This window comes from Rhinolophus hipposideros, assembly GCF_964194185.1.
Source record: "Rhinolophus hipposideros genome assembly, chromosome: 9".
Classification (NCBI taxonomy): domain Eukaryota; kingdom Metazoa; phylum Chordata; class Mammalia; order Chiroptera; family Rhinolophidae; genus Rhinolophus; species Rhinolophus hipposideros.
In genome coordinates, this window is record NC_138055.1 from 61,950,465 (window position 1) to 61,977,278 (window position 26,814).

The 26,814-nt window shown below is 40.6% G+C and overlaps 1 protein-coding gene across 5 annotated transcripts in view; it reads left to right on the forward strand.

Annotated features, from left to right (window-relative positions):
• The window catches only part of TBK1 (TANK binding kinase 1), a 49,082-nt gene extending 45,039 nt beyond the window's left edge, over positions 1-4,043 (forward strand). For 3 of the 5 annotated variants that reach the window (XM_081060587.1, XM_081060586.1, XM_081060585.1), the window contains exon 21: positions 2,516-4,032. In XM_081060587.1, the coding sequence (XP_080916713.1) occupies positions 2,516-2,567 (52 nt within the window). In that variant the 3' untranslated portion in view covers positions 2,568-4,032. Of the gene's footprint in view, positions 1-328; positions 2,431-2,515 lie in introns of those variants that run through there. The other 2 variants (XM_081060584.1, XM_081060583.1) reach the window with 2 other exon arrangements.
• Positions 4,044-26,814: the final 22,771 nt, after the last annotated feature.

The window sequence follows — 26,814 nt, forward strand, 5'->3', positions numbered from 1 at the left end:
TCGGAGTTGCTTATAAGATGCCAGCACTCTGATTGGTGCTAGGTGACTTACAGAATGCTCTGCATACCCCCTTGCAGGTGAGTGCCATCTGTAAATGCAGCTCTTTGAGGAGTTGGGTGTCTGCTCCCTAACAGATCAGGGAGAAAGAGATGGGAAATGTATAGAGCCAATAAAGCCACTTTGGAATGGCTGTCTCCTCATCCTGGTTCCTCAGAGAAGTTAAATCATATTTGGCTCACTCAAAATAGAACCCTTCTCTTTCAAGCCGTTAGGTGTTCCTCTGCTAATAAAAATATTTCCCATTTATATGATGTGTGTTCCCTTGCAGGGCACTTTCACACTGCATTATCTCAGTTAACGTGCATTCGAACCATATACAGTAGCAGAGCAGACAGTCTTTATCCATGGTCTGCAAGTATTGAAGTTCATACCCTGAGAAGATGAGCTGGAGCTAGAACCCAGCCTCCCATCTCCTTATAAAATCTTGTCCCCACTGTACCTATGCTCTAAAGCTTGAAAAGATTCACTATCAGGAAATCACATGATTTTTATGCAGAAAGCTATGAGACACTTCTATAACATTACCAAGTTTTAAATTAATGAATTGTCAAAAAAATTTTCAAACAATATATAATTGTGAAAATTTGGAAATAAAAGACTCTACCTGCCCTTTCTCATGCCCCCACACCCCTGCAGAAGTAGTCACAATAAATAGTTTGTGGTATGTGTGTTTTATAAGAATGGAACCATTCTGTTCAGACTGGATTAGTCCTACTTTTTTCACTTAAGGCTATATATCAAGAGTACTTTTTCAAGTCCATACATGTACATTATATGTCTCATTTTCGACAGCTGCCTAGTATTGCATTGTATGGGTCTACCATATCTATTTAATTTATCCCCATTTGTTGGGCATTTAAGTTGTTTCTAAGTTTTCATAATAAACCATGCTTTAGTGAACATATGTGTATATATAGTTTCATGTACTTGTGTAAGAATTTTTGAGGGATCAATTTTTAGATGTGGAATTGCTGGGTTAAAGGGTATGCACATTTAAATTTGGTAGGAATTGTTACTTTGTTCTTTAAAAGATGTATGTGTGGTTGTCCCAAAAGAAAAAGACTATGCTTTTGTTAACACTAAATGTTATCAGTTTTTTAAATGTTTGCTGATTTGTTTACTAAAAACTGATACCTTGTTTTAATTTGCATTTCTTTGGTTTATAATGATGTCAAGCGTCCTTTTATATGTCGATTAAATTTTTTTTCTGTGACTCGCCTATTAGGTTTTAAAAATCGTTTTTCCTATTGATTTATAGCAACTACATTGTAGTTATCTTTTTATAGCATTCAATTTATAGTTTCTTCACAACTTTAGCTAAATCCTAAATTTATCCTGTAAGACTAAAGATTAGCAAGTAGAAGAGACTATTAAAATATACTGTAATAAACTTTTATATTGAGTCACTTATGCCTTATGGAATAAAATCCCCACTTCCCAAAGCGTGTCCAATAAGTCTGTTCCTCCTATATTTTATTTATAGGTTTATTTGGCAATATATGGGTGATATAACATGGCATAATAATAATTTAAATGTTAAGTGACTACTGAAGGATTTGTGGAAGAACTAGTAAAGAAGCCAGGCCTTGTGTACTGTATCGATTGGATATCTCACTACACTTCAGATTTTTTTCTATCAAAAATCGATATCATCCTTCCCAACTCAGTTTCCCCTCTAATTTCCTTATTCTCTTCAGTGAGACAACCTTTCTCCCTCCCATGCCCTGGAACATAAATTATTTTAGACATTTCCTCTTTAACTCCCTTTCACCAAGTTTGGTATCTTCTTTCAACATGTTTCCGTATTTTACCTCATCAATCTCATTCAGCTCTTTTTTCCCCCTCGCATGTGAGTTATGGTGAGAACTACCAGCTGTCTCCCTAACCCCAGGCTCTTCCATCTCTCATGGGTATTACAGCCAAAATAATCTTCCTAAATACTGGTCTTACCATGCCACTCCCTTGACACAAAAATGTCTAAACGCCGGTTATCTAAAAGGTCAAGTCTAAATTCATACTTGAATTCAAAGAATATAATAGTCTGCCCCCAGCCCGTTCACCCAGCTTTACTTCCCACTGCGCCCCATAATAGTCTGTTCTAGCAAGGTTCCATTTCTTGCTGTCCCTTGAGTATGTCACACTTACTCCCAACTCCACATCTTTGCTTCTGAATGCCACCCCACCAAGAAGAAATTATCCAATTCTTCCTAACACTTTTTAGATTGCATCACTCCCCATGTTATCTTGCAAAGTTTTCCCAAGCCACAGAATTGTATTTTTTCATATATTTATAATGCTACTATGTTTAAGTAAGAAATAGAGCAATTCATAGTTGCTTAAACTATTTACAAATAAAAGCTTATTCCTCTGAAAAGTATCCTCTAGTCTTCCTTAAAATGTTGGGGTCTGAATAAATGAATCTTTTGAGATTGCCTTTTTTCTTCTGTGTTTTTAGGTTTGGCTCTTTAACCATGGATGGTGGCCTTCGCAATGTTGACTGTCTTTAGCTTTCTAAGAAGTTTGGGAAAAGTTTCAGTTTGCACAAGAAAATAATGCTGAGGCATTAAATGACTGCTCCATTTAGGTGATCTCTTATTTCTACAATTCAGTATTTGATGTGATCATGTAAATATGTATAATATTGTAAATACATAAAAAAATATAAATTTTTGGCTGCTGTTAAGATGTACTTTTACCTTTCAACATTTATAATTACGAGGACATTTGACCTCAGTGAGCACTAGAAGAAAGCCATGACTGCTCTGTTGATATACTGATCCTCTACTCTTGTGCATAAGGCTAACTGAGTCATACTTCTCTGACTGCCTACTGGCAACCTGACAAATCAGAAGACTGATAGTTGACATATTTGTAAGTGATAGAAAAGAGAGGTGGCTTCTGTGGGTGGGGAGCAGAACCAAACCACTGTTTTACTAGGATCACAAATTTTTTGAGAAGGATAAAGTGGCATTATTTCATTTTACAAGGTGTCCAGAACCCAGTTATCCTCATATCTGTTTACTTTCAGATAAGTTACTGAGAATTTATTTTAAGTGATTTAATTATTAAAAACTATTCACTTTTATTTGGGCCATAAATTTAAAATTGTCATATAAATTTTAGGATCATGTCAACTGTTTTAAGCTGTATATTTCTTTAATTCTGCTTACTACTTTATGAAAATATCAATTAATTTCTCAATTTTAATGTAAAGATTTGTATTTCTCTGTGTATAACAGTTTGAGAAACGAGTTAAGGTGGTGATGGTAAATTCTCAGGATATTTGATGAAGGGACAATTTTGTATCTCTTCAAAAACCATTAATTCCAAGTTTAGTAGAAGTTCTTCCATAAACTTATGGTATAAAAATTCAAAGGGAACATTGTCTGAAAAATCTATCCAAAGTTCTAGACTAAAGGATTATGCTCAGCAAGAAATTATTTCATCCATCCAATAAGGATTTGTTTTGGTTTTGGTTTTGGTTTTGCTTTTCAATTTATCAGATTATTGAAGTGTGATTATATACAACCTGTATATCATAAAGTTATGATGTTCTAAAGAGTAAATAAATTTGACTATCATGAGCATTGGAAAACAAAATGGATCAGGATTTTATTTGAAATCTCAAATTGATGCATTATTGTGGTGGGGAATTCTAAGTGTCACATGTACACATTATAGAAATAAATGTATGGGTTGAATGACTTTACTTATATAAATACAAGTATCCTCCCTCAAATACCCGTTTAGTCTGAGACTGTGTATGGCAAGGGGATGTTTAATCCCTCTTGGTTTTAATTTTCCATTTAACCATCTAACATGTGTCTTTAATTATGTAGTTTAAATGTTTATATCATTGACCATTAGATAAAATTTTACTTAAATCATGTGATCAGTTAGTATATTTGTGGATTTAGTTTTTATTTCAGTGCCTCTAGAAAAGCATACCAATAAACAAACCCTTGTTCTGGGGATCGTATTTTTATAAGTTGTATTGGTAAGAACAGTTCAATTCCATATTAGTATTAGTTAAGACTTACTCTTTTATTTATTCCCCATGTTACGAAACAAAATTCAACTGAGTAAATTTGCAGATCTGATCAGGTTTATTAATTCATGAATCGGGCAGCATCTTATCTAGAAAGCAGAGACATACTCCGAGTAGTCATACAGAACGTAAGGCTTTTATGGAAAGGAGGTTGGGATAAGGGAGCCATTAGCAAAAGAAAAATGAAAGTTTGTGGGAGGAAACTAAGAGTTCAGGGTGACGATGGCTCCTCATTGGCTGAACTGTGGCATTTTCTATTGGATGGGCTTGTTGCTGGGCAAGAAGAAAATCTTCCTCCTGCTGGGTTAGTAAAGTCAATACATTTCCTGTTGGAGATGCAAGGTACCTCCTGTTTGGGGTAATTGATGAGTAGTAGAGCATGAGAGCTCCCTCTGCAGGCCTTCTGGACTCCAATTTTAGTTGAGGGTTCCTGTGTTAATTTTCACACCCATTATTAGTAACATGGAAACCAAGCAATTTTGATTTCAATATTTTACCCTCAGAAATGCATCCTCATTTAAAACATTTTAAGTCAATAAATACGAGGTGATACCAGTGTGTTAACCTAATTTTCACAATGACTAAGTGAAATTAGCTTTAAAATAAGTTGCATCTCCAGTTCTGTAGCTTTATTTTTTACAATATTGGGATACATTTCCAAAAGATAGGAATTGATGGTATAAAAAATAGTGTATATAACAAATAGAAGAGCTAGTGGAGTTAACTCTTAATATAAAAGATTATAGTACTAACAGCAGAAGAAAAAATAATAAATAAAGTGACTGTATGTGGAAAAAAGGATGTTTTCAAGGAAATAAAAAAGGAATTGAAGGTTAGGGAAGAAATGTGAAAAATAACACCATAACGTCTTTTAAAATTCTGGCTTCAATTCTTTTCAAAATTACCAAATACTATATAAGTGGCTTATAGCTATCATTACACTGTATCAAACAGAATGTCTCTTAGGTATATAATAGATCTTTTCCTCAAAATATTTCCTTAAAAATAGAATGTCTTCATTAGTACGTTTTCCAGAAAAAAACTACAATAATCCTGAAATTTTTTTCCTGTCATTTTTTTTTTAAGCAATGAACACTATTTTTTTTTAGTGCTCTGTGCTAAAAATAACTTTGGAATTAAGAAAGGGACTATCAGTAGGAATAAGCAATCTCAAATGTCAAAAATGTATTCTACCTTCAGAATCACAGCCACAACTAGAGCTAGTCTTTTCTGAGTTCACCCAGCTCAGAAGTGCATTTTACACATACTGTTTTGTCTTTAAGGAGGAGCTACAGAAAGTTTATAGTTATTCAAATTTTAAAACCAGAGACGTTCTGGGGCTGATACTGTTGAAAAGAAAACATAAAGAAGTCTTAACACTATTGTTTTTAGCTACATCCACTATCCCACATCCCACTTTTAAGAAGACAAAAGTATCTGAAAAAAGTCTTACACTGTTGTTTTACTTGGACTTCCTGCCCACTTGTCATTTATAAGAAGACTCAAAGGCCAAATTCCTAAGAAACACTGAAAATAGAATAGAAAACAAAGACATCGGACCTGGAAATTAAAACTGGTAATATAATAATACCCTTTGGGTTTTTTTAGAGTGTAAGTCAGCCCCAAAAATGTAATGTGGCATGTAAAAGCACAGCCCAAATATTTATATCAGGCTGTTTTAGAGACTAAGCAAGCTATGAATATGTTTATTTCTTTTGACATAAACAGAATGCACAAAGACCAATTGTTGGATATAGTTTCAGGGGTAATGATGAGAGCCTCAGTCGCATTTACATAGTAGGCAACTGAACATTGGTGTCTGCTGAGATAATGTTGAAGGTCTAGATAAATGTTCAATAAATGGTTAAAGACCAAAACAGGACCCTGGAAAAAATCTCGTTTTTTTATACATTTTGCGACTTGTAAGAATCAGTTGAATTTGGGGGTGGGGTTGGAGGATAAATTCCTGCCAAGGTTTAAAATACATACTGTTTTTCCAGTGGAAAGTGTACAGAACAAATGGATCAAGGCTAGGAAGTGGCTTGTTAATCACCACTACATCCTTTGACTTGCTATTGACAATCCTGTTGGGCAGTGAGTTAGTGGATACTGGTTACTTTGCTCCTGCATGAAAGTAATTGTGTTTTTATGAAGAAGAATGGTGAGGCGTGTCTGGGCTTAAAAATTATCAATTGTTTCATTAGAGTTTCTGAAGTTTTAAAACTCTTTCTTTAGAAAGAACATCTATTAATACAGTTTTTATGAGGGCTAAGGTCTGAAGGACAAACCAAAGGAGTGACAGGGAAAGGGGATTTAGGGCTAACAGGTGGTCCTCAGACTTACTGGCTGAGAGTTCACAGCTAAAGTGTCATACGTGGGTGTTCCTGTGTTTTCCTCATGCATGCTCTCTGTAGAGAGTCGTTCTGGAACACTCGTAGTTCTAGCTATGGCCATAAGTGACTTTAACAAGACCTTCAGAAGAATCGCCCGGCTCTTGTACTGGTTCCCCAAATCACTGACCTCAAAGAATCGGAAATCCAAGTTGCTCTGGAGTCAAGTGGGAGGTGAGTTATCTCGGGCTAATGCTTCATTTCAAATACTTTTTTTTTTCTGTTACTAAAATGGAGTCTCCTTCAAGTAGGAGGAAAAAAATAAAGTTCTTAAAGCCTTTACAAAGTATTATCTAATGTAGTTGTCCAAGAGAAAATTGAAAAAATTTGAAAGGTGAGATATTCAAAGCCATGAACATTTTTATCCAGTTCTATGCTTTTTTAGGCGTTTAGGTTCAGAGACGTTTTCTAGAGAGAGATGGAAATGTTTAGCTTTATATATATATATAACAAAAACAGCTCTTTCAATGAACCTTAATTTGCTTGTAGAATTAAAATACCTCAGAATAAAAAAGAATACATTAATCACAGTGAGTTCCCCCTCCTTCTCCTAGAAAACTGAAAAGGTCAGTGGGCGTTATATTTCTTTTTGTTTGGGTCCGTGTATGTAGCATATTTTAGTCAGGGATTGACGTGAGATTTAAAGCACCTTAAATATACTGCGTAAAGCTCTGCATTTTCTATCCAGTCCTGCCTGACTGGAAAGGGAAAGGGTGAGTGGAGAGGGAGATAAAGGGAGTAAATGACCATTCCAAGTCTGTGTTTGAAGCACCTGCAGAGCCTGGCTTTCACTGTCATTCTCTACAGGTGGGTGGAGTGTGCACATACCACCTAGACTAAGGTAAGCACATTCTTTTACTTCATCATGTTTCATCTTGGAACTGGATTAAAAGTACAAGTATGTTTCTTTGACACCCATGTAGCTCGACATCTTACATAAGAGCTTAACATTCATCTCTTGTCTGAGAGATTCTCAAACAAACTCGGATGCTATGATCGATGACCCAGCACCAGATCCCCCTTTAATTAACACAAATTACTGTGATTAGTAATCACCAAGGAAGGAATCTGATTAAGAAATTTATAAAATGTAAGTACATGTCAATCATCTGTTTTTCTTTGAGTTAATATTTTTCTTCATCCTTTTTCACTACCAAAATATGGGGAAGCTAACTTACTAGTTTAAAAGACCCTCTGTTTGTATATATCATCCCTCAGATATGGAATAGCATGATTTGGGATGTTAGGGCCCCAAAGGAACTTAGAAAAATAATCTCCAATCCCTTCACCTTAAAAATGAGTAAACTGTCTCCAAAAAGTTAAATATCTTAACCTTCTAAAATGATTGCAAGGGAATAATCAGAAATTTATCTTCGATCATCTAATTATTGCTCCAGCACTCTTTTTACCACACCACAGTGCTGTGGTGTGTAGACCTCAGAGAATGTGAACATACAGCCCTCACTGAATAGTTTATACACAGCCCTCATCAGTGGATAATCTATACATAGAAAGTTTGGTCATTTATTTTTCCAGAGCACAGCTTGCCAGAATTCTCATTACTTTGGAACTTAATAATCTGTGTCCAACAATCTTTTTACTTACAATCTGATGAAAAACAGTCTTTTGTTGAGGTATTACCCCATTCTTATGAGATTATTTAAATATATGCCTTACAGAATTATATTCCTTCAAGAGCAATAACTATCTTTTATTCTATCTCCAGTGTTAACAGTGCTTTGTATCGTGGACAGTTATTAACTGTTTGTCTTACTGAATTGATTTATGAAGACAGCCATATGGGATTTGAGGATGAGTTAAAAGAATGAATTGACTCTTAGAAATATGCTAATTCCTGGTGCTTCTTGCTCCAACCTTCTGTGGTGATTGGTGGATTGTGGCCACCTACATGACAGCTCACCATCAGGTCATCTCTTCAGGATTACTCCTTCTGTCACTCATCAATAACGCACAGTCATCTACAGGTTGCTGCAGAGAAATACGCCAAGGTTTCCCTAAGTACCTGTATCCCTGTCAACCCACTTGAAAATTTAAAAGGGCTCAAAGCAAGACCAATGATTGATATTTGATTAAGTGAAGGCTGCCGAATAGTTTTATTACCAAGTAACACGACTTTAGCTCACTCTCCTTCATTTCTTCTCTACGTCTCTGCCTTAGAAGGAAGTAAGTTATACCAAGACACGAATTAGGAAAAAATATAGAAAGTTAACACATCTGAATACATATTCTAAGCACCTCACTCATCTATGGTCTTGAAGGAAAAGGATGGGGAGAGGTATATGAGAAAATCCACATTCAATGGCCTGGAGCCATTTCTCATGAAGGGTTTGAACCTCAGCTATACATGAAAAATCCAGAACTTGAGAGCATGTTAGCCCAACAGAAAGAACAAAGGACCAGCTACTGCTTCTGCTACTGAGAGCTGCGTGTGAGCACGTCACGCAAACCCCTGATTTTCTCATCTGTAAAACGTAGGGATTAGACTTAAAGATTCCTTCCAGCTTTATAAATGCCATGACACTAAGATACTAGAGTAAGACAAAGCAGCTGTATAGTTGCTGACATGAGCAAGGAGGAGGAGGGTTTCTTGTCAAATAGCGTGTCACCATGTCATTCATCTGCTGACATAGGACTGGCATTGTTACGTAATTGTCATTATATCTGCTAACTTACATTAAATCCTGTCTACGGAGCTTACATACCAGATGCATAATGCTCTTTTAAAAACAAATGTGAGATCTAGATTCTCCATGTTTAGGGATAAGCTCTCAGTTTTAGGCTCCTACCTGTCAATATTAGCCTTGTTTTATGTGTAACTTGCTCCAGGGCACTTTGGAGTCCCAGTAATCATCCTGGTCATTTCATTTTGATGCCGAGGCCATCAGTTTCACAGCCTGGCTTTTCATTCCTTTTTCCAAATCATTACTAATCTCCAACTGAACTTTGCTTCCAGGACACCTCCTTGGGAAAAAGTCTATCCTATTCATTTAAAAAATACATTTTTGGGGCCGGCCCGGTGGCTCAGGCGGTTGGAGCTCCATGCTCCTAACTCCGAAGGCTGCTGGTTCAATTCCCACATGGGCCAGTGGGCTCTCAACCACAAAGTTGCCTGTTCAATTCTTCGAGTCCCACAAGGGATGGTGGGCTCTGCCCGCTGCAACTAAGATTGAACACAGGCACCTTGAGCTGAGCTGCCTCCTGGATGGCTCGGTTGGTTGGAACACGGGGCTCTCAACCACAAGGTTGCCAGTTCAATTCCTCGAGTCCCGCAAAGGATGGTGGGCAGCGCCCCCTGCAACTAAAAATGATTGAACATGGCACCTTGAGCTGAGCTGCCTCCTGGATGGCTCGGTTGGAGGGCGTCCTCTCAACCACAAGGTTGCCGGTTTGACTCCCGCAAAGGATGGTGGGCTGCGCCCCCTGCAACTAGCAATGGCAACTGGACCTGGAGCTGAGCTTCGCCCTCCACAACTAAGACTGAAAGGACAACAACTTGAAACTGAATGGCACCCTCCACAACTAAGATTGAAAGGACAACAACTTGACTTGGAAAAAAAGTCCTGGAAGTACACACTGCTCCCCAATCAAGTCCTGTTCCCCTTCCCCAATAAAATCTAAAAAAAAAAAAAAAAATTTCTCTGTAACACCTTTTCATTATGGTTCATAAGACAACCAAACTCTCAGGATGGTCAGAAAATCAGAGCTAGAATATCAGTGGTTACCTGGCAAGAAGTGAGACTGGAGAACCACGAGGGCTAATGAAAATGGGTGATATTTTCATTGAGGGGGTGGTTACATGGGTGTGCATGTCCACGCTCATCCCACTGAAAAAATATCTGCATTTTATTGTATGTAAATTATACCTCAAGGGAGTTAATCTAAATATAGAGAGAGACGTATACACACGCAATCTGAAGAGATTTAAGATCAGAGCAGCACTGTGAAAAGCACAGGCTCGAAAACCAACCGCGTAGGTTTCTAATCCCAGCCCCACTGCCTCCTGCGTGTGATTTTGGTCAAGTTCCTCAGCCTCTCTGTGAGATGGATAATAATAGCACCTCCCCTGTGGGGTTGTGAAGATTAAAGTTGATAGAAATAATGCATTTAGATCAGAACCTGACACATACAAGTACCCAGTAGATTTTTGGCTTCTATTTCTAGTCATAATGGTGCATGCAAGAACTGCTTTTAAAAAAAAGAAATAAGAAGAAAAAGTTGCTGTTTTTTGATCCTTTCAAGGTAAAAAAAAAAAAGTAGGTTCTCAGACTGGGAGCCTAGATATATTTGTTAAATATGATTGTGGTGTTTCAGTTCTCTGGATTTCTGTTACTAGCTAAAAATACTGAGGTCATTACTGAAAAGAGAACACTGAAAAAAAGAGAAAAACAAAAGTGACTGATTGAAATTGGAGGTGTTGGGATAGCCTCAGGAGAGTCCACGTTACGTCTTAGAATAGATGGACTTTAAATGTCTGAGCCCAGAAACAAAAACAAAAATAGACAAGTGGAACTATATCAAACTAAAAACCTTCTGCACAACAAAGGAAACAATCAGTAGAGAAAAATTTTAGCCAACCTACTGAGTAGGAGAAAATACTTGCAAACCGTACATCTGATAGGGGTTAATTTCCAAAATATATAAGGAACTCCTATAACTCAATAGCAAACAAATTAATAGCCTATTTTTATTTTAAAGTTTTATTTATTTTAAGTGTGTTTTTCCAGGACCCAACAGCTCCAAGTCAAGAGTTGTTTCAGTCTAGTTGTGGAGGGCACAGCTCACACTGGCCCATGTGGGGATCGAACCTACAATCCTGGTGTTACGAGCATCGTGCTCTAACCACCTGAGCTAACTAGCTGCCCCTCTAATAGCCTATTTTTAAAATGGGCAAAGGACTTGAACAGACATTTCTCCAAAAACGTACAGATGGCCAACAGGTACATGAGAAGATACCATCACTTATCAGTAGGGAAATGCAAATCAAAACCACAATGAGATACAACCTCACACCTGTCAGGATGGCTATTACCAAAAAAACAAAAGACAAGCATTGGTGAGGATGTGGAGAAATTTGGAACCCATGTACTTTTGGTGAGAATTCAAAATGGTACAGCCACTATGGAAAACAGTATGGAGATTCCTTAAAAAAATTAAAATTGATCCAGCAATCCCACTCTGGGTATTTGTTCAAAGGATCTCAAAGAGATATTAACACTTCCATATTAATTGCAGCATTATTCACAATAATTAAGATGTAGAAACAACCTAAGTGTCCATCAACAGATGAATGGATTTTTAAAAAATGTGGTATATACATATAATGGAATATTATTCAGCCTTTAAAAAGAAGGAAATCCTGCAATATGTGACAGTATGGATGAACCTTGAGGACATTATGCTAAGTGACAATGTCAGAGAAGGACAAATACTGCATGGTTCCACTTATATGAGGAATCTAAAATAGTTGAACTCATAGAAGCAAAGAACAGAATGGCATTTGCCAGGGGCTAGGGCAGGTGGGAGAGTTGCTAATGGACAGGTATAAAATTTCAGTTATGAAAGATGAGTAAATTCTGGAGATATGTACATTGTCCCTACACGTAATAATGCTGTACTGTCCACTTTAAAATCTGTTAAGAGGAGAAATCTCCTGTTAACAGTTCTTACCACAATAGAATAAAAAAAAATTAAATGTTGATGAGCCCAAAGGAGCTAGAGATGGTCATTCTTTAGAATAAGTGAAGGTGGTGTCGACTAGCTCAGTGTATCCCTAAGGTCTCTAAACCTCACCTGCCAGGTGAAAGAGGTCTGCAAACAGGGAGAAAGTGAGTGGACTATGCCACGTTTACTCCACTCACCTGGAAATAGTTTGCAGGGTCTTCTGTAGAAGGCATTTTAAGTGTGCCTTCGACTAGTGCAGGGGTTCCCTGGGAATGGCCTGAAAGGGGCAGAGATGTATGCCCCCTTCTCACCCAAGAACTGGGCCCAGTGCCATGCCCCTGCTGCTTCCGATGTTAGGGACCTGCCCACAGCATCCTTCCGTGTCGTCCTGCTCAACTGCTGTGTCCTGCTGCTAAGACAGGTAGGAGGTGGGGTGCAACAGTAGGGAGCTGAGGACTGTTCTTGGAGAAATCTGCCCCCTACTCCTTGGGCAGTGGTCGGAGGAGGAGGCCCAACATCCCCCCTGAGAGGCTGAGATTGGGGTCCGATCAGACGACAGCATTTCTGTTCTTTCCTCACCTTCCTCCGGCCCACTGAGAATGTCCTCGGTGTCAGAGAGGCATACTCGTAAGACAGACTCTGAAAATAGGTAAGTCTGCCTAGGCCAAAATTAAAGTCAAGGAAGTCTTAATTTTGAAAGCCCTAACCTTATAATGTGATGCAGAAAAATGACGTGGGTCATACGCACAAAGGAAGAATAGTGTCCACGGATATCAGTATTGTGGGGAATATTTTTCTCCCAGGTGTCTATGCTTCTGCTTTCCAAAGTTTCATTATGGTCATTGCCATTTAGTGGATGAAACTATGTGTCTATAGCCTGTACTGCAAAACTGCAAGTGTTAGCATTCCCCACCCCACTTCATTTTGATCAAAGAAGGAATCAAAGAGGTTCCAAGGCTCAAAGACGCTTAATCACTTGCCCAGGTCACGCAGCTGAAAAGTGGCTTAGGGCAAGCGAACTTTAGTTTCCGCTATGCCTGAGTTTGAGCTTTCCGCCCACCTGCAGAAAGAACCCTCTTGGGTCCCTTCCCCCAAATAGTGGGAACACAGCCCTTCTACTTGCTGGTTGATTCATCCCTAGGAGAGACGGGGCGGGGGGATGAGGGGAGGCAGTCTGTGAAATTCCACACAGCTCAACTTGTGAAGCTTCAAAATTTTAATTCCACGCATATAAATTCTTCAGAAACAGCAAAGTTTTTTGGAACACCAGGAGGCATGAAAGCCAATGCCTCTGGAAATGCACTGTTTCCTATGACATTGTTTTCCAGACAGATCAGAAAGGTGTTCAGTCAAAGTAGGACACATTTGAAAATATCAAAAAAAATAAAAAGTCTGTGTTACAGGATGGATCTTCTCCAGGCTCCAACGATTATTTTTTTGAGCATGCATAAAATAAATTGCAGCAGAACTTCTGTTCTCCAGATGGCAAGTCTATTATTTTCATCTCAGCTCCTGCCGGGACACAGGGAGAAATTGGCAGGGATTTGTCTTCGGCTTCCTTTAGTCACTGAGGCACCAGCGCAGTGGTAGGTCCTGGTAGGATGTACCCACTGCTGTTGTTGAAATACGCAGTTAGAATTTTTTCATCCCTGGCCCACCTTCCTCCTCCTCCCACCCAGCCCAGCATGTGCACGAAAGAGCACAAACATTTATTCACACACACCAGCATCTGATCAAGTCTCCTGTCAGAAGCAATTTTAGGACTGGCCACGATGAGATGGTTTGGATGATCTGCCTTCGTAGATGTTTGGCCAACAAAATTGAGAACTCACTGGTGATAACGACCGTAAAAGTCGTGTACCCAGAGTGCCATCCCAGAAAACTAAGGGCCTGGAAGTGTCCTCTACTCCCACTCCCACAGTTATTCTCTTGGCTGTGATTTCCACAGCCACCCACCTCCTTGGTTTCAACTAAAGAGATTGGGAATACAGACGTTTCTCTGTCCCAGAAGGGGTTTAAGATGCAACAAAACATTTAAAGAACTGGTTCCTTGGGGAAGAAAGGTGGAGGCAGGATAGCCTCACTTCCATTCCCCACCCACTGCTTTGGGCTACTGAAACCCTCTCGGAATCCAGACATGGAGTTGCTTCTAGACCAGCTACATTCCCCAAATCCAGGCTGCGAGGCACCGGTGGGGCGTGGAGGGGGTCGGGGTAGCAGCACCGCTTCATTCCAGCCAAAGAGCAAGGTTTACATTGTTAAACTGCTGCCCTGTTCTTCCTCCAAAACTCCTCTGTTCATTTGTTTGAAAGGATGGGCTTCCTTGGGTAGGCATTGCCTTGTTGACTAAAATCGTCGCCTGAGGTTCCAAAAAGCTCCCTGCTTGCCTCACAAGTCCTCCAGCTGTCAGCAGGAGCTCTCTGGGAAGACCGGCTCCCAAATGTGTGTATGAGCGAGTCGTTAGTAGACTAAGACAAAGGACCCTGAATTTGGGGACGGCTTGAAGAAGGAAAAAAATCAAACTGCAACAAGGACAAATGTTTTTAACGAAGTAGTCTTCACCACCTGGGGCTGATCTCCTGCCCCACACCCCAGCACCTGAGCTGATCAGGTGACCAATTCAGGGAGGAACGGGAAAGCGGGTGGTGGGAGGAATGTCCCAAGTCCCACTTGGACTATTGTTGTCACTTATCTGCTGTTCTTCGTACTTTCAATCATCCTTCCTCCTCCAGCTTCCCCGACAGTGACGTTTCTAAAGTACAAGTGTGCTCATCTCCTTCCCAAGCCACTGCTGTTTTGTGGTTCCATGTCACTTACAGAGTGGTTCTCAGCTGTTATGTCCCAGCCATTCTCAACACATTCCCACAAGAATACCCCTCGTCACTCAGATTGGTTCTCAAGGTGCAGGGTGTAAAGAGGGCACCAACACGCCAGTGAGAACCTGATTTGTACGGCAAGCTGCTTTGTGTGGCAATCAAGGCCCACGCCAACCCAGCCCCAGGCCAGTCTCATGCGCCCCCCCCCTTCCTGCACAGCGTTCTCTGCAACAGTTACAGCAGCACCCATGTCATGTGGATACGCACACCCAGAGGTCTGGAAGCACCCAGGCAAGCCCTGACCGAACAACGGGTCAAGTGTGAGGAAAATGGGACATGGTGGAGACTGTGAAAAGCTGAAGAGCTCTTGTTCCTGCTCCATCCTCTTCGTCCAATTGTTGGGAGTCAGGTCTTAGAGTTCTGAAATATTTTCATTCATTTGCTCACCAAATTTCCTCCATACTTGTTTGAAAAAAATGTGTACTTACACTACTTGTTACCATCTTGTACTTTGAATTGAAGTTACTTGTATATATTTCTTATCTATTTTCTAGATTGTAGGTCTGAGGGAAATATAACCGGAAGGTCCTTTCCTTCTTTTCAGAAGCTCTGAAAGCATCCTCCTTTCTTTTTCCTCTCTCCCCACCCCCACACTTTTTAGCAGGCCGGACTGGCCAAATCCATACCTGGGGCACAAGTATCTCTTTTCCTCATGGCCTCTTTGGAAGAGTCATACACATTCTTCCCCTTCTTTTTCAGCCTTTTAAAGCCCCACGTACTCAGCCTACTTGTCATCATAATGAGCTTTGGCTGCGAAAGGGGGAAATGTGATGGCAGGTGGCAGTGGTGAGCGTGGGTGAAAATGTACAACCCCAAAATTTGTTTGGCTCTACACTGAATTTTTTCAAAGTCTACTCGCCTACTGTTCTCTGCTTTGGAGTTTGGAGATGAGGGATAGAGTTCTGCTGTCAGAACAGACTTGAGAATGAAGATCATTGATTCCTCACTGCCCCTGCCACTGCCACGATGATGCATGTAAATGGGACAGTTGAAAGAGATGATATCAGCTTGTTAACTGCTGTCCCACAGGCTCAGATGTGATTGACAAGCCAGATGAACAAGGGGGAAAAGTGTGTAGTGGATTCATCTCCCAACAGCAACTCATTTTTCTAATTAGTCCTGGGATAGCAGCCATTTCTCACACGAGACCATAGGTCCACCTGCTTCAGAATTACCTGGTGTGGTTGCTAACCCTTGGCATTCCCACACCCCTCCACTCTAAGAACCAGGATTTCTGGAGGCCGGGCTGTGGGTCTGCAGTTTTAACAAGCTCCCCAGGTGACACCCCTGCTGTCCTCCATCTGAGACCTGCTGAATTCCACTCCTGTCTTTGGGTCTCTGTGAGAACACCGAGGTTGTCCGCAGAGCACAAGGCCTGAGACTATGGCATGAGGTCAGACCCTGGCTCTGCCGCATACTGGCAGGTGATTATAAGAAAGGAATTTAACCTGTCTGTGCCAGTGTCCTCTGCTATAAAGAGAATAATGACAGTGCCCATTGCTTAGGTGTATTTTAAGTATTAAATAAATTAATTTATATAAAGTGCAAGGTTCCTGGCACACAGTAAGTGCTCAGTGAACCGGAGTTCTCATTTCCAATCAACTGTTCCCAAGCGTCAGCCAGTCAAAGGCCATAGTCACAATTTTTGCCACAGTTGCATAATCCTCTATTAGTAATTACTTCATATTTGTTACGAAGTAACTTGTCCGTTTTACTCAGTGTCATCCTAAGAAGTGATACCTAGGAAATCATTGGTTTGATATCCTATTATATTTTTTACACATTAAAATTCATACATAACTGCTGAAAATTTAAAACGTTCGTTTTAGGAACCACTATGGTAGGTTTGCCACCATCAGAAAACACTGATTTAATCCAACGTCAGTTCAGAACGCTGCAACTCAGAAAGGTTAAGCAGGTTTCAAAGGTCACGCACGGAGCTGTTGGAAAAGCCAGAAATAGAAGAATTCAAGTCTCCTTCTAACTAGGCCAGTGCTCTTTACTGCACATCAGCCTCTGGTTTTACAGTGTTCTTAAAAGGCACACTGAGAGGTACTGACTGAAAAGGGAACATTCCTTTGTTAGCCTGATGTTAGGAAACTGAAATAACTCTTCTTTATTAAATTGGCTTCAAAGGAAATCTCCCTTTAGCAGTAACAGGAGAGCAAGTTGAAAGTGTAGGTTCACTTCATTTTATCCCTCAGCCCTTGAGTGGGCGCTGACTACCAGTGCACAGGACAGGCGAGGCTGACCTGCAGCCATGACTCCTGGGAGCTGGTGAAAGCTACAGCCAGAAGCCTACCTGCGGTGACAGCAGCTAAGAGCTCAAGGCTGAGTCTCAGATGGGCCGCCTTCTGATCTCCTCCTCACTGGCAAGCTTGACCTTTGGACAAGGTACTTAGCTTTTCTGAACTTCAGTCCCCTCACCTGTAACATTTTTACAGGGATGCTGGAAAAATTAAGTGCTATCTAGAGAAAATGCCTCATAGAGCAGGGGTAGCTTTTATTTTTACTTCATTGTCATTTTCCTACATTGAATGGTCAAGATCATAGGCAGTGAAATACAATTAGCTTTTAAGCCAGAGCTTAAAAGGAAGAAGGGGATAGAAATTTGCAACACTCAGTGGTTAGAACTTAAATGTCCCTAATTGGGTGAGTCCATAACCTTGTGTGTCTTTAATATAAAATGCAGTTACTTTCCAAAAGTGAAATTTTCCGAAAATAAAATTAAGCACCATCTTGATCTAATTGTTAGTTCTTCGCAGAGGTTAAAGTTGAACGTGTGGTGGATATCTGATTTTTTTGAGGAACCATTCATTCTCTACTGGCATTTTATCCACGGATGGGTACATGATCGAAGCCTGGCCAATCAGCATTTTCTAACACCTAGATAGACATGTAGTCCATCCAACCAGAGTCAATCCTGGCTCTTTCAATGGAATTCTTAGGAAGAAGCAGCACTCTCTCTGCTAGATATAGGCCTGGAACTGCTGGCAGTCATTTGCCACCATGAGAGAAGACCTTCCTATAGATGGAGCCATCACAGAAAGAAGGAGAGCAGAGAGATGGAGATAGATGAAGAAGAACCAAAGCGCTTGTTTGAGCTCCTGGATCCAGCCAAACCTGAATGTGGTGTATCCCTGTACTTAGCAGCAGATGAGTCAATAAATTCTCTTATTGGCTTAAGTGAGTCTGATACAGGTTTCTTATTACTTGTAATCAAAATATTCTCATCAAGAAAGTAGGCAATATGGTTTATGTGGAAAAATACAGAGAAACCTAACTAGCAGATTGTTCACCCAAATCATTACTATGATTTTTGCTGGCTATAAGCGGGGTCTTCAGAACCAGAGGGAACATGCAGCTCTTCTTAAAATTGAAGGTGTTTATACTCGAGATGAAACTGAATTCTGTGTGGGCAAGAGCTGTGCTTACGTGTACCAGGCCAAGAACAGCACAGTGACTCCTGGTGGCAAAGCGAACAAAACCAGAGTCATCTGGGGAAGGGGAACTCGTGCTCATAGAAACAGCAGCGTATGTTTTGTGCCAAATTCTGAAGCCCCCTTCCTGCTAAGGCCATCGAACACAGAACCCGTGTGATGCCGTACCCCTCAAGGACTTAAACTTATTGAAAAGGAAATAAAGAAAAGTGAATTTGTTCTCTTGTATTTTTGTTTAAAAAATATAGGGATGCTATGAAAAAAAGGAAAAGAAAAAAAGAACTGCACAAACATGAGGGAAAAGGTCAGGCACAGTAGTCATTTTTTAAAAATTTAAAAATAAAAATAAAGCTGGTAGATGTATATTTAACCTTTTAAGAAACTGTTCAACTGTTTTCCAAAGAAGTCCTACCACTGTGTTCCCACCAGCAATATAAAAGCAAGAGTTCCAACTGCTCCTCTCCAAGACTGATGCAGTCACGCTTTCATTTTGACCATTCTAATAGGTGTGTAACAGTACCATGTGGTTTTAATTTGTATTTCTGTAATCACTAATAATACTGAGCATCTTTTCATGTGTACTCATTTGCTATCTGTGTACCTTTTTTTAGTAAAGTCTGTGCAAATTTTTTTCCCATTTTTTAATTGGGTTGTTTTCTATCTAGTAAGAATTTAAGATTTCATTCTATATTCCTTTATCAGATATGGGATTTGCAAATATTTGTGGTTTGTCTTTTCATTCTTTTAACAGTGTCTTTTGAAAGAAGTTAAATTTTGATGAAATCCAACATACAGCTCTTTCTTTTATTAATTGTGCTTTTGGCATCTTATCTAAAAAATCTTTGCCTAACGCAATATCACAAAAATTTACTCCTATGTTTTCTTCCAGAAATTTTATAACTTTAGGTTTTACATTTAGATCTGTAATCCATTTTGAATTAATTCTTGTATATGGTGAGAGGTATGAATTGATGTTTATTTTAAAGTATGCAAAAAGCATGTAAATATGCAATTGTTCTAACACCATTTGTTGAAAAGATTATCCTTTCTCCATTAACTTGCCTTTTTACATTTGTAGAAAATCAGTTGATCAGGTATGTGTGGGTGTATTTCTGGACTCTAGGCTTCCTAAACATTGTTTTTAAAAATCCTTTTTATTGTAGCAAAAATACATGTAACAGAAATGTTGGTATTTTAATCATCTTTAAATACCACGGGTTCCAAAAAAATGTGTACAAGTGGGCACTTTGGTTCTCTGTAATCAGAAGTGTCTGGACACTGATGGTAACCACTTTGAGCACCTCTTATAATTGCAGAAGTCAAACGTGACTTGTATTCATCTTTTATTATCAGTATATATTGAGTATTATAATTTTAATAGTTTTTTCTTTCTTAAAATGTGTATGCATTTTTTGGCACCCTCTGTATACAATTCAGTGACATTAATTACATTCACAGTGTTATTCAACCATTATCATATCATTATTTTTTTCCAAACTTTTAAGAAAACTTGGGAATTTTAAATTGTATCCCATCACACTCCCAGTTTTGTTTTAATATAAAAAACAATGTTAAGGCTCCAAAAAGATGAACCATATTTTTTTTTATTGGGGAAGGGGAACAGGACTTGATTGGGAAACAGTGTGTACTTCCAGGACTTTTTCCCAAGTCAAGTTGTCCTTTCAGTCTTAGCTGTGGAGGGCGCAGCTCAGCTCCAGGTCCAGTTGCCATGCCTAGTTGCAGGGGGCGAACCAGTAACCTTGTGGTTGAGAGGACGCGCTCCAACCGACTGAGCCATCCGGGAGCTCAGCGGCAGCTCAGCTCAAGGTGCCGTGTTCAATCTTAGTTGCAGGCGGCAGAGCCCACCATCCCTTGTGGGAGTCGAGGAGTTGAACTGGCAACCTTGTGATTGAGAGCCCACTGGCCGATGTGGGAATCAAACCGGCAGCCTTCAGAGTTAGGAGCATGGAGCTCCAGCCGCCTGAGCCACCAAGCCGGCCCAAGATGAACCATATTTTGTCTGTAGCTTTGTGTGGGTTCCATGGCAGCACTCCCTCCCTAGGTTGTGCAATTCCGATTTGAAAATCTCAGAGGAAATCAGAATTTACAGAGACCTTAGAGGTCACCTAGAAGCACCCTTCATTTTACAGATGTGAAAACTGAGAACCCACATCCCACACTGGTAAATGACAGAGCCAGCTGAGAAATAAATGCTATTTTTGTGCAGCTGAGGGGTTTGCACCAACTCCTCACCGCCTCCCCCTATGAGGTCTGGCTTTGGTGAAATCAGCTCTCCTGTCTGCCTCAAGATGCCAGAAATCGTAAAGCAATGCCACCTTCCCCAGAGGACTGATGGGGAGTTTCACCAAGGAATAGAAATGCCTCAAAGCTGACAAGAGGGGGCGATCAGGGGCAAAAAAGCACAGCTGCTTGAAGGATTTCTAACCACTAGAAAGGCGGCCATTGGGATGAGGATGCTTAGAAAAAGTTCTAACAAGGATGACACTAAGCAGCAATTCTTGTTCTCGGGTTGGGGTGTGAATTGTCAAAGCAAATAGAAAACAGTGCCATTTATGGGCCTGGTTGCACAATGCTAATGAGCAGTGTGGGGACAGAGTCCGGGGAGCAGTTTCCAGGCTTGCAGCCTCACGTGGAAAGGTGCTGGCTCGGTTATTAGATGGCCATCAGCTGTTACCCGTTAGCCATTAGCCTCTAATATAACTCCTGTGGCTACGCTAGGGTGTTGGTTTGTTGGTTGGCGGAGAAGCGGACGGTGGATTGCGGCTAGCAAGTGGGGTTAGCAAGGGGATTGTGGACTGCGGGTCGTGTTGATCCTACTTCCTGAGTCTCCCCAGCCGCCAGCGAGACTGGGGTGCAGGAAGACCCCTCGTTGGGGTACTGGCAGATGTTTGCGTTTGTGTCTTAACTAGCCGCCATCGAGAATATAATGGTATGACTCCCCTATCTATGGCTCTGTTGGTGTTTCTTTCTGGCCTCACCATATCCTGTGTTCTTGTGCAGGGAGCGGGAGCTGAGACCCTGCACGACAAGCAGCCTCACTTCTTAACTCTTGGCAATTGTAGCAGTCCCTTTCCCCTAGACACTGGGAATCGTAATCTGATTTATCATATAAAGTCGGGTTTCCTAGTGTCCTGGGAAGTAGTCATCCCCCCTTATCTGTGGTTTCACTTTCCATGATTTCCATTACCCCTGGTCAACCATAGTCCAAAAATATTAAAAGGAAAATTCCAGAAATAATTTGTGAGTTGTAAATTGCACGCTGCTCTGAGTAGCGTGAAATCGCGTGCCGTCCATCCTGTCCCGCCTAGGACATGGATCCCCCCGTGTCCTGCATCTCCACACTGTACATGGAGATGCATTAGTCCTAGCAGCCCTCTCAGTTACCAGACTGACTGTCATGGATTCCCATTGATACCTACAGGTCTGCCGTGCTGGTGGACTCCACTGTGAAAGTGTTTTCATTTTTCTCAAGTTCAAGTAACCCTTATTTTACTTAGTAATGGCCCAAAACACAGAAGTAGTGATGCTGATAATTCAGATATGCCAAAGAGAAGCCATAAAGTGCTTCCTTAAATGAAAAGGTGGGTACCGCAAGATATTTTGAGAAACAATATTTACAACTTTTATTACAGTACATTGTTATAATTGTTGTTTTATTATTAGTCACTATTGTTAATCTCTTACTCTGCCTAATTTATAAAATAAACTTTATTGTGGGTATGTATATATAGGAAAAAGGATAGTATATTACAGGGTTCAGTACTATCTGCAGTTTCAGGCATCCACTGGGGGTCTTGGAATGTATCCCTGCAGATAAGGGGAACAACTGCGTTTTACAGAAGAAATGGAAGCACAGAGAGGTTAAATAACTTGCCAAAGGTCACACAGCTTTCCTCGACTGTGTCCAGAGGCCTTAATAAGCACATTACAGGCATCTCCATTCAACCCTGTTGATTGCTCCCTCCACCTCTTCTAACCTGATTTATGGTCCGGGCTGTGAAAGTTGAACAGCCCTGCTGAGCAGAACCGCTGAGCATGCTGGTGGCCGGTAGATAAACTACGCAAAGCCAGGGAGTGGAGGAGGCCCGGCCTCCTGGTGGGCTCTGAGTCACACAGGTCAGCCGGGGCTGGCCCGCTCAGCCTGTCACCCTCAGCTGTCTCTCTGTGTAGCACAGCAGAGCTCGGGCTCAGAGATGGGAACTGCGATTTACAAGCTCTCTGGCAAAATCAACTTCCAGGTGAAGAAAACCCACATACCCGGTAGGTTATCGTTGCTTCTGACAGTCTGATGGCACCTGGCCTGCCAGGAGCATGAAGGTATCTATGTTGGGTCAATTGTTTGTGCCTTTGGTGTTCTAGAAAGACCCAGCTGGCCTTCGGGGCTGGGGAGAAATGCTTCAGCTGGGCCTGCTGTTTGGGTTTCTTGTCAGCTGATTTCCTTTAGAAGCCAGTTCACAAGGAAGCCTTATTCCTTGTAGGCAAACGTGCTTCCAGATTTTGCATAAGTCGAACAAAGGATGGAGGCTCCAGCCCTGCAGCTCCTTCCTATCACAGGACAGCTTGGTAGGTTGAATTTTCCATAACAGATGGAACATTAACTCCAGCATTATTTCGCCCAGTTATAAATATCAAAGACATGTGTTTTGCAGTTCAGATTCTTCCTAAAAGGACTCAAGGACTTCCAGGCTTTAATCCAGGGCTCCCAAGGCTTTCTGGAGAAGCAACAAGATAATGCATTTGGGTTTGCAGTGCTGGAAGGTGTGGAAAGTGTCCTGATACAGCACACCTATAAATGCATGGGAGAGGCTGGGGTTTCCTACAGCTTCAAAAAGTTGGTACATCTTTATTGTCAACAAAATCTAAATGAAGATTTAACAGAAATTAAATGTTACGTCAAAGAGGGGGATCTGCACTTTTCTCTTGCCAGTGGCTGATAGATCACCCTTTCTGAGGCTATTAAATATCTCTGTAAGGTTGGGAGAAGGCGATGGCTCATAAGGGTGTGTGTGTGCTTAGAGTGAGAAGGGCTGAAATGGACTTAAAGAGGAATTCTACCCGGTTTTAAGCTGGGACCTGTCTTGTTTCTTGGCATAAGCAGCAAGATGCCTGCCCTCATGCTGAGCTATGGAAAATGTTGTGTGTCTGCCACATCACCAAATATCTTATTACTATTAACTAGAGCAGGGATGTCCAAACTGTGCCCGCGGGCCAACTGCGGCCCGCAATCCATTTTTAATTGGCCTGCAGCAAATTCCAAAAATATATTTAGTTTACTTAAATAAACCAGGTGAGGGAATAGGTACTTCACCACAAGTGAGTGGCCCGGCTGTTTGTGTGTTTTACCGCATATGGCCCTTGGTAAAAAACGTTGAAAAAAGTTTGGACACTCCTGATTTAGAGGCTCGCACAAAGCCGGTAGGTAATTGTATTTCTAGAATAGCTTGCCTGGTAGTAAGGCAAAGCCTTACCGTATTTCATTATCTCTAGGGCACCATCAATTGTGACATTATTTTATGTACTACTAAGAAGGAAAATGCTGTCAATTACACCATGGCATGCCATTCATTGTAAGATGAATGCCCATTTCAGAGATGCTTAGCATTTAAAAAAAGGAAATGCTTTTAGTAGAGATGAAATTTAGTAGCTAGCTTTGCAAAGTTCCTTCTAGTCTTGTAATTCAGTGCCTCCTCATAAAACTATTCCCATTTTATTGAAATTCCATTTACAAAAAAGGGATAAAACTTTCCCAATGCTTGGGCTTTGCTTTCCCCTTTTACAAGTATGCTTTGAACAGTGGCCCTGCTGTAGGCTTGATATGGTAGAGATAGAGATTAAAATTAATTATGAATGAGAAACACGAATACATCAAAAGAGAAAGTGTTTCCTAATGTCATTAGTGAATTCCCCTCTTAGAATAGCACTGACTGGTACGCAGCTCTCTAATTCGGTTTCTCTGTGTTGGGTTTATTACCATGTAGCACGTGTCAATCTAGTTCCCAGATAAGAACGAGGGCCATGGAGTGTTACCAAAAAAATAGAAAAGATGAAAGATGGTGTCCAATCTTGGAAGAGGAAAAATATGGAGTAAGAACTTAGAACATATCATGTATCCCGTTCTATTTTGAATTAAATAAGGAATTCTATAGGATCTCAGTTCTGTTTGGGGGGTGACAAAAACAGAAGGTGAACAAACAGGTGAAGAATGCAGTGTCCGTTTCGCTTTCAACATCATATCTATATTTTACTAAATAATAGATAGCTGGTGTTCACGTCTATGCTCTTTGTAGACAGGTCTTAGTCCTATTCTCCTTTGATTCCCCACCACCCCCACCTGGCAAAATATGGTTCAACTTCTGGAAGGAATGGCCTACATTCTATGTTCCCATTCCCTTATCTTTTGCTTACTCCCGGGCAATCTCTCTTTAGTCTGACTTTCTAACAGCCAAATCTCTGCGCTCTGTTCCGTGTTTGTCTAGTTGATTTCTCTGTGACATGACAGTGCTGACCCAATTGTTTTCTTCAAATCTTCCCCTATCTTGACTTCCCCACTTTCTTGCTTACTATTCTTACATCTCTAACTTTTACTTCTCATTCTCCTTCAGACGTTCACCTTCCTCTGAGCAGCCCTTCAAAATCATTGAGCTTTCCTGGTCCTACTTCTTAATATATAAGAGTAGCTGCCACTTTGTATGAGTTCCTATTCTAGAACATTCTAGGACATAACATGTTACATCATTTATGGCTTACAGGAGCCCTGTGAGGCTCCATTATCCCCTCCACTCATAGATGGTAACTGGAGGTTCAAAGTGGGCTAGTAACTTGTACAAAGCCTCACAGCTAGGAAGAGGTGGAGATAGGATACAAATCAGGCTGTCTGACCAACAAACCATGCTCTTTGCAATTGGCCACTCTCTCTCGGACTGCTCTCAGTCACACTCAGATCTTCCCATATAACTTAATAGGTTAAATGACTGCCAGTGTCCAACCCCATCTCAGCTCTCCTCCCTAACCTCCAGGCTCACCTTCCCAACTACTCACTGGGCATCGTCTCTGGTTGGCACCTGAATTCCAAACTGCCCAGAGCTCAATCATTTATCTTTTCTCTCAGGGTCCTTACCTTGTGAAAGACATCACTTGTGAGTCATCCTAGAGTCTTCTCTCCCCATATCAACATCCTGACAATAGTGCCTGTGTTAGTTTGCTAGGGCTGCCATAACGAAACACCGGTTTTGGAGTCTAAAAGTCCAAGATCAAATGTCAGCAGGGTGGGTTTCTTCTGAGGCCTCTCTTCTTGGTATGTAGACGTCCACCTTCTCACCGTGTCTTCACATGGTTGCCCCTTGGTCTGTGTGTTGTCTGTGCCCTAACGTCTTCTTCTTATAAGGATGCCGGTCATATTGGATTAAGGCCCACCCATATGGACTCATTGTATCTTAATTACCTCTTTAAAGGCACTGTCTCCAAATACAGTCACATTGTGAGGTGCTGGAGGTTTGGACTTCAACATATGAATTTAAAGGGGGAAATTAATCCCATAACACTAGCTCTTAGATATCTCACAAATTTGACTGTCTGTCTTGTTCTGCATACATTGAAGGTACATGTTCAATTTTTTTCTTTTTTTAGTGACAGCAGTGTGGGCTCCAAAATGCTTAGAGACTTTACTGTGGAGACTATGTTGATCATTAGGAAAGCAGGTGAAATGAGTTTTTAATTCATCTCTCTTGAATCCCCCATCACCTCAAGATGATGATAATAACATAGACTGCTTTCTTCTTGGCTAGAATAAAATACCTCATGTAGAACCCTCACTCTAAATTTTCTACCAGGGTTCTTCTTGCCCAGATACTGCTTTAAAAAAAGGTAAAGTTATTTCATCATATGATCCCTTAAGTATTCATAATCTAAGACTGGGTTCCAGTACTAGACTACTGTCTAGAGAATTCCATTTCCTGGTGAATAAAGTTGTAGAAGTTTTTATCTATGTGTTGTAATGTGGCTGTAAGAGCTCTTTTAAAAATATTTACATTGGAAAACAGTTTGGCAGTTTCTCAAGAAATTAAACATTAGAGTTACCATGTGACCCAGCAATTCCACTCCTGGGAATGGAGACAACATGATGTCCATCAACTGATGAGTAGATAAACAAAATGTGGCACTTCCAGGCGATGACATATTATTCAAAAGGGATGAAGTCCTGATACGTGCTATAACATGAATGAACCTCAAACACATTACGTTAAGTGAAGGAAGCCAGACACAAAAGGCCACATATTGTATAATTCTATTTATATGAA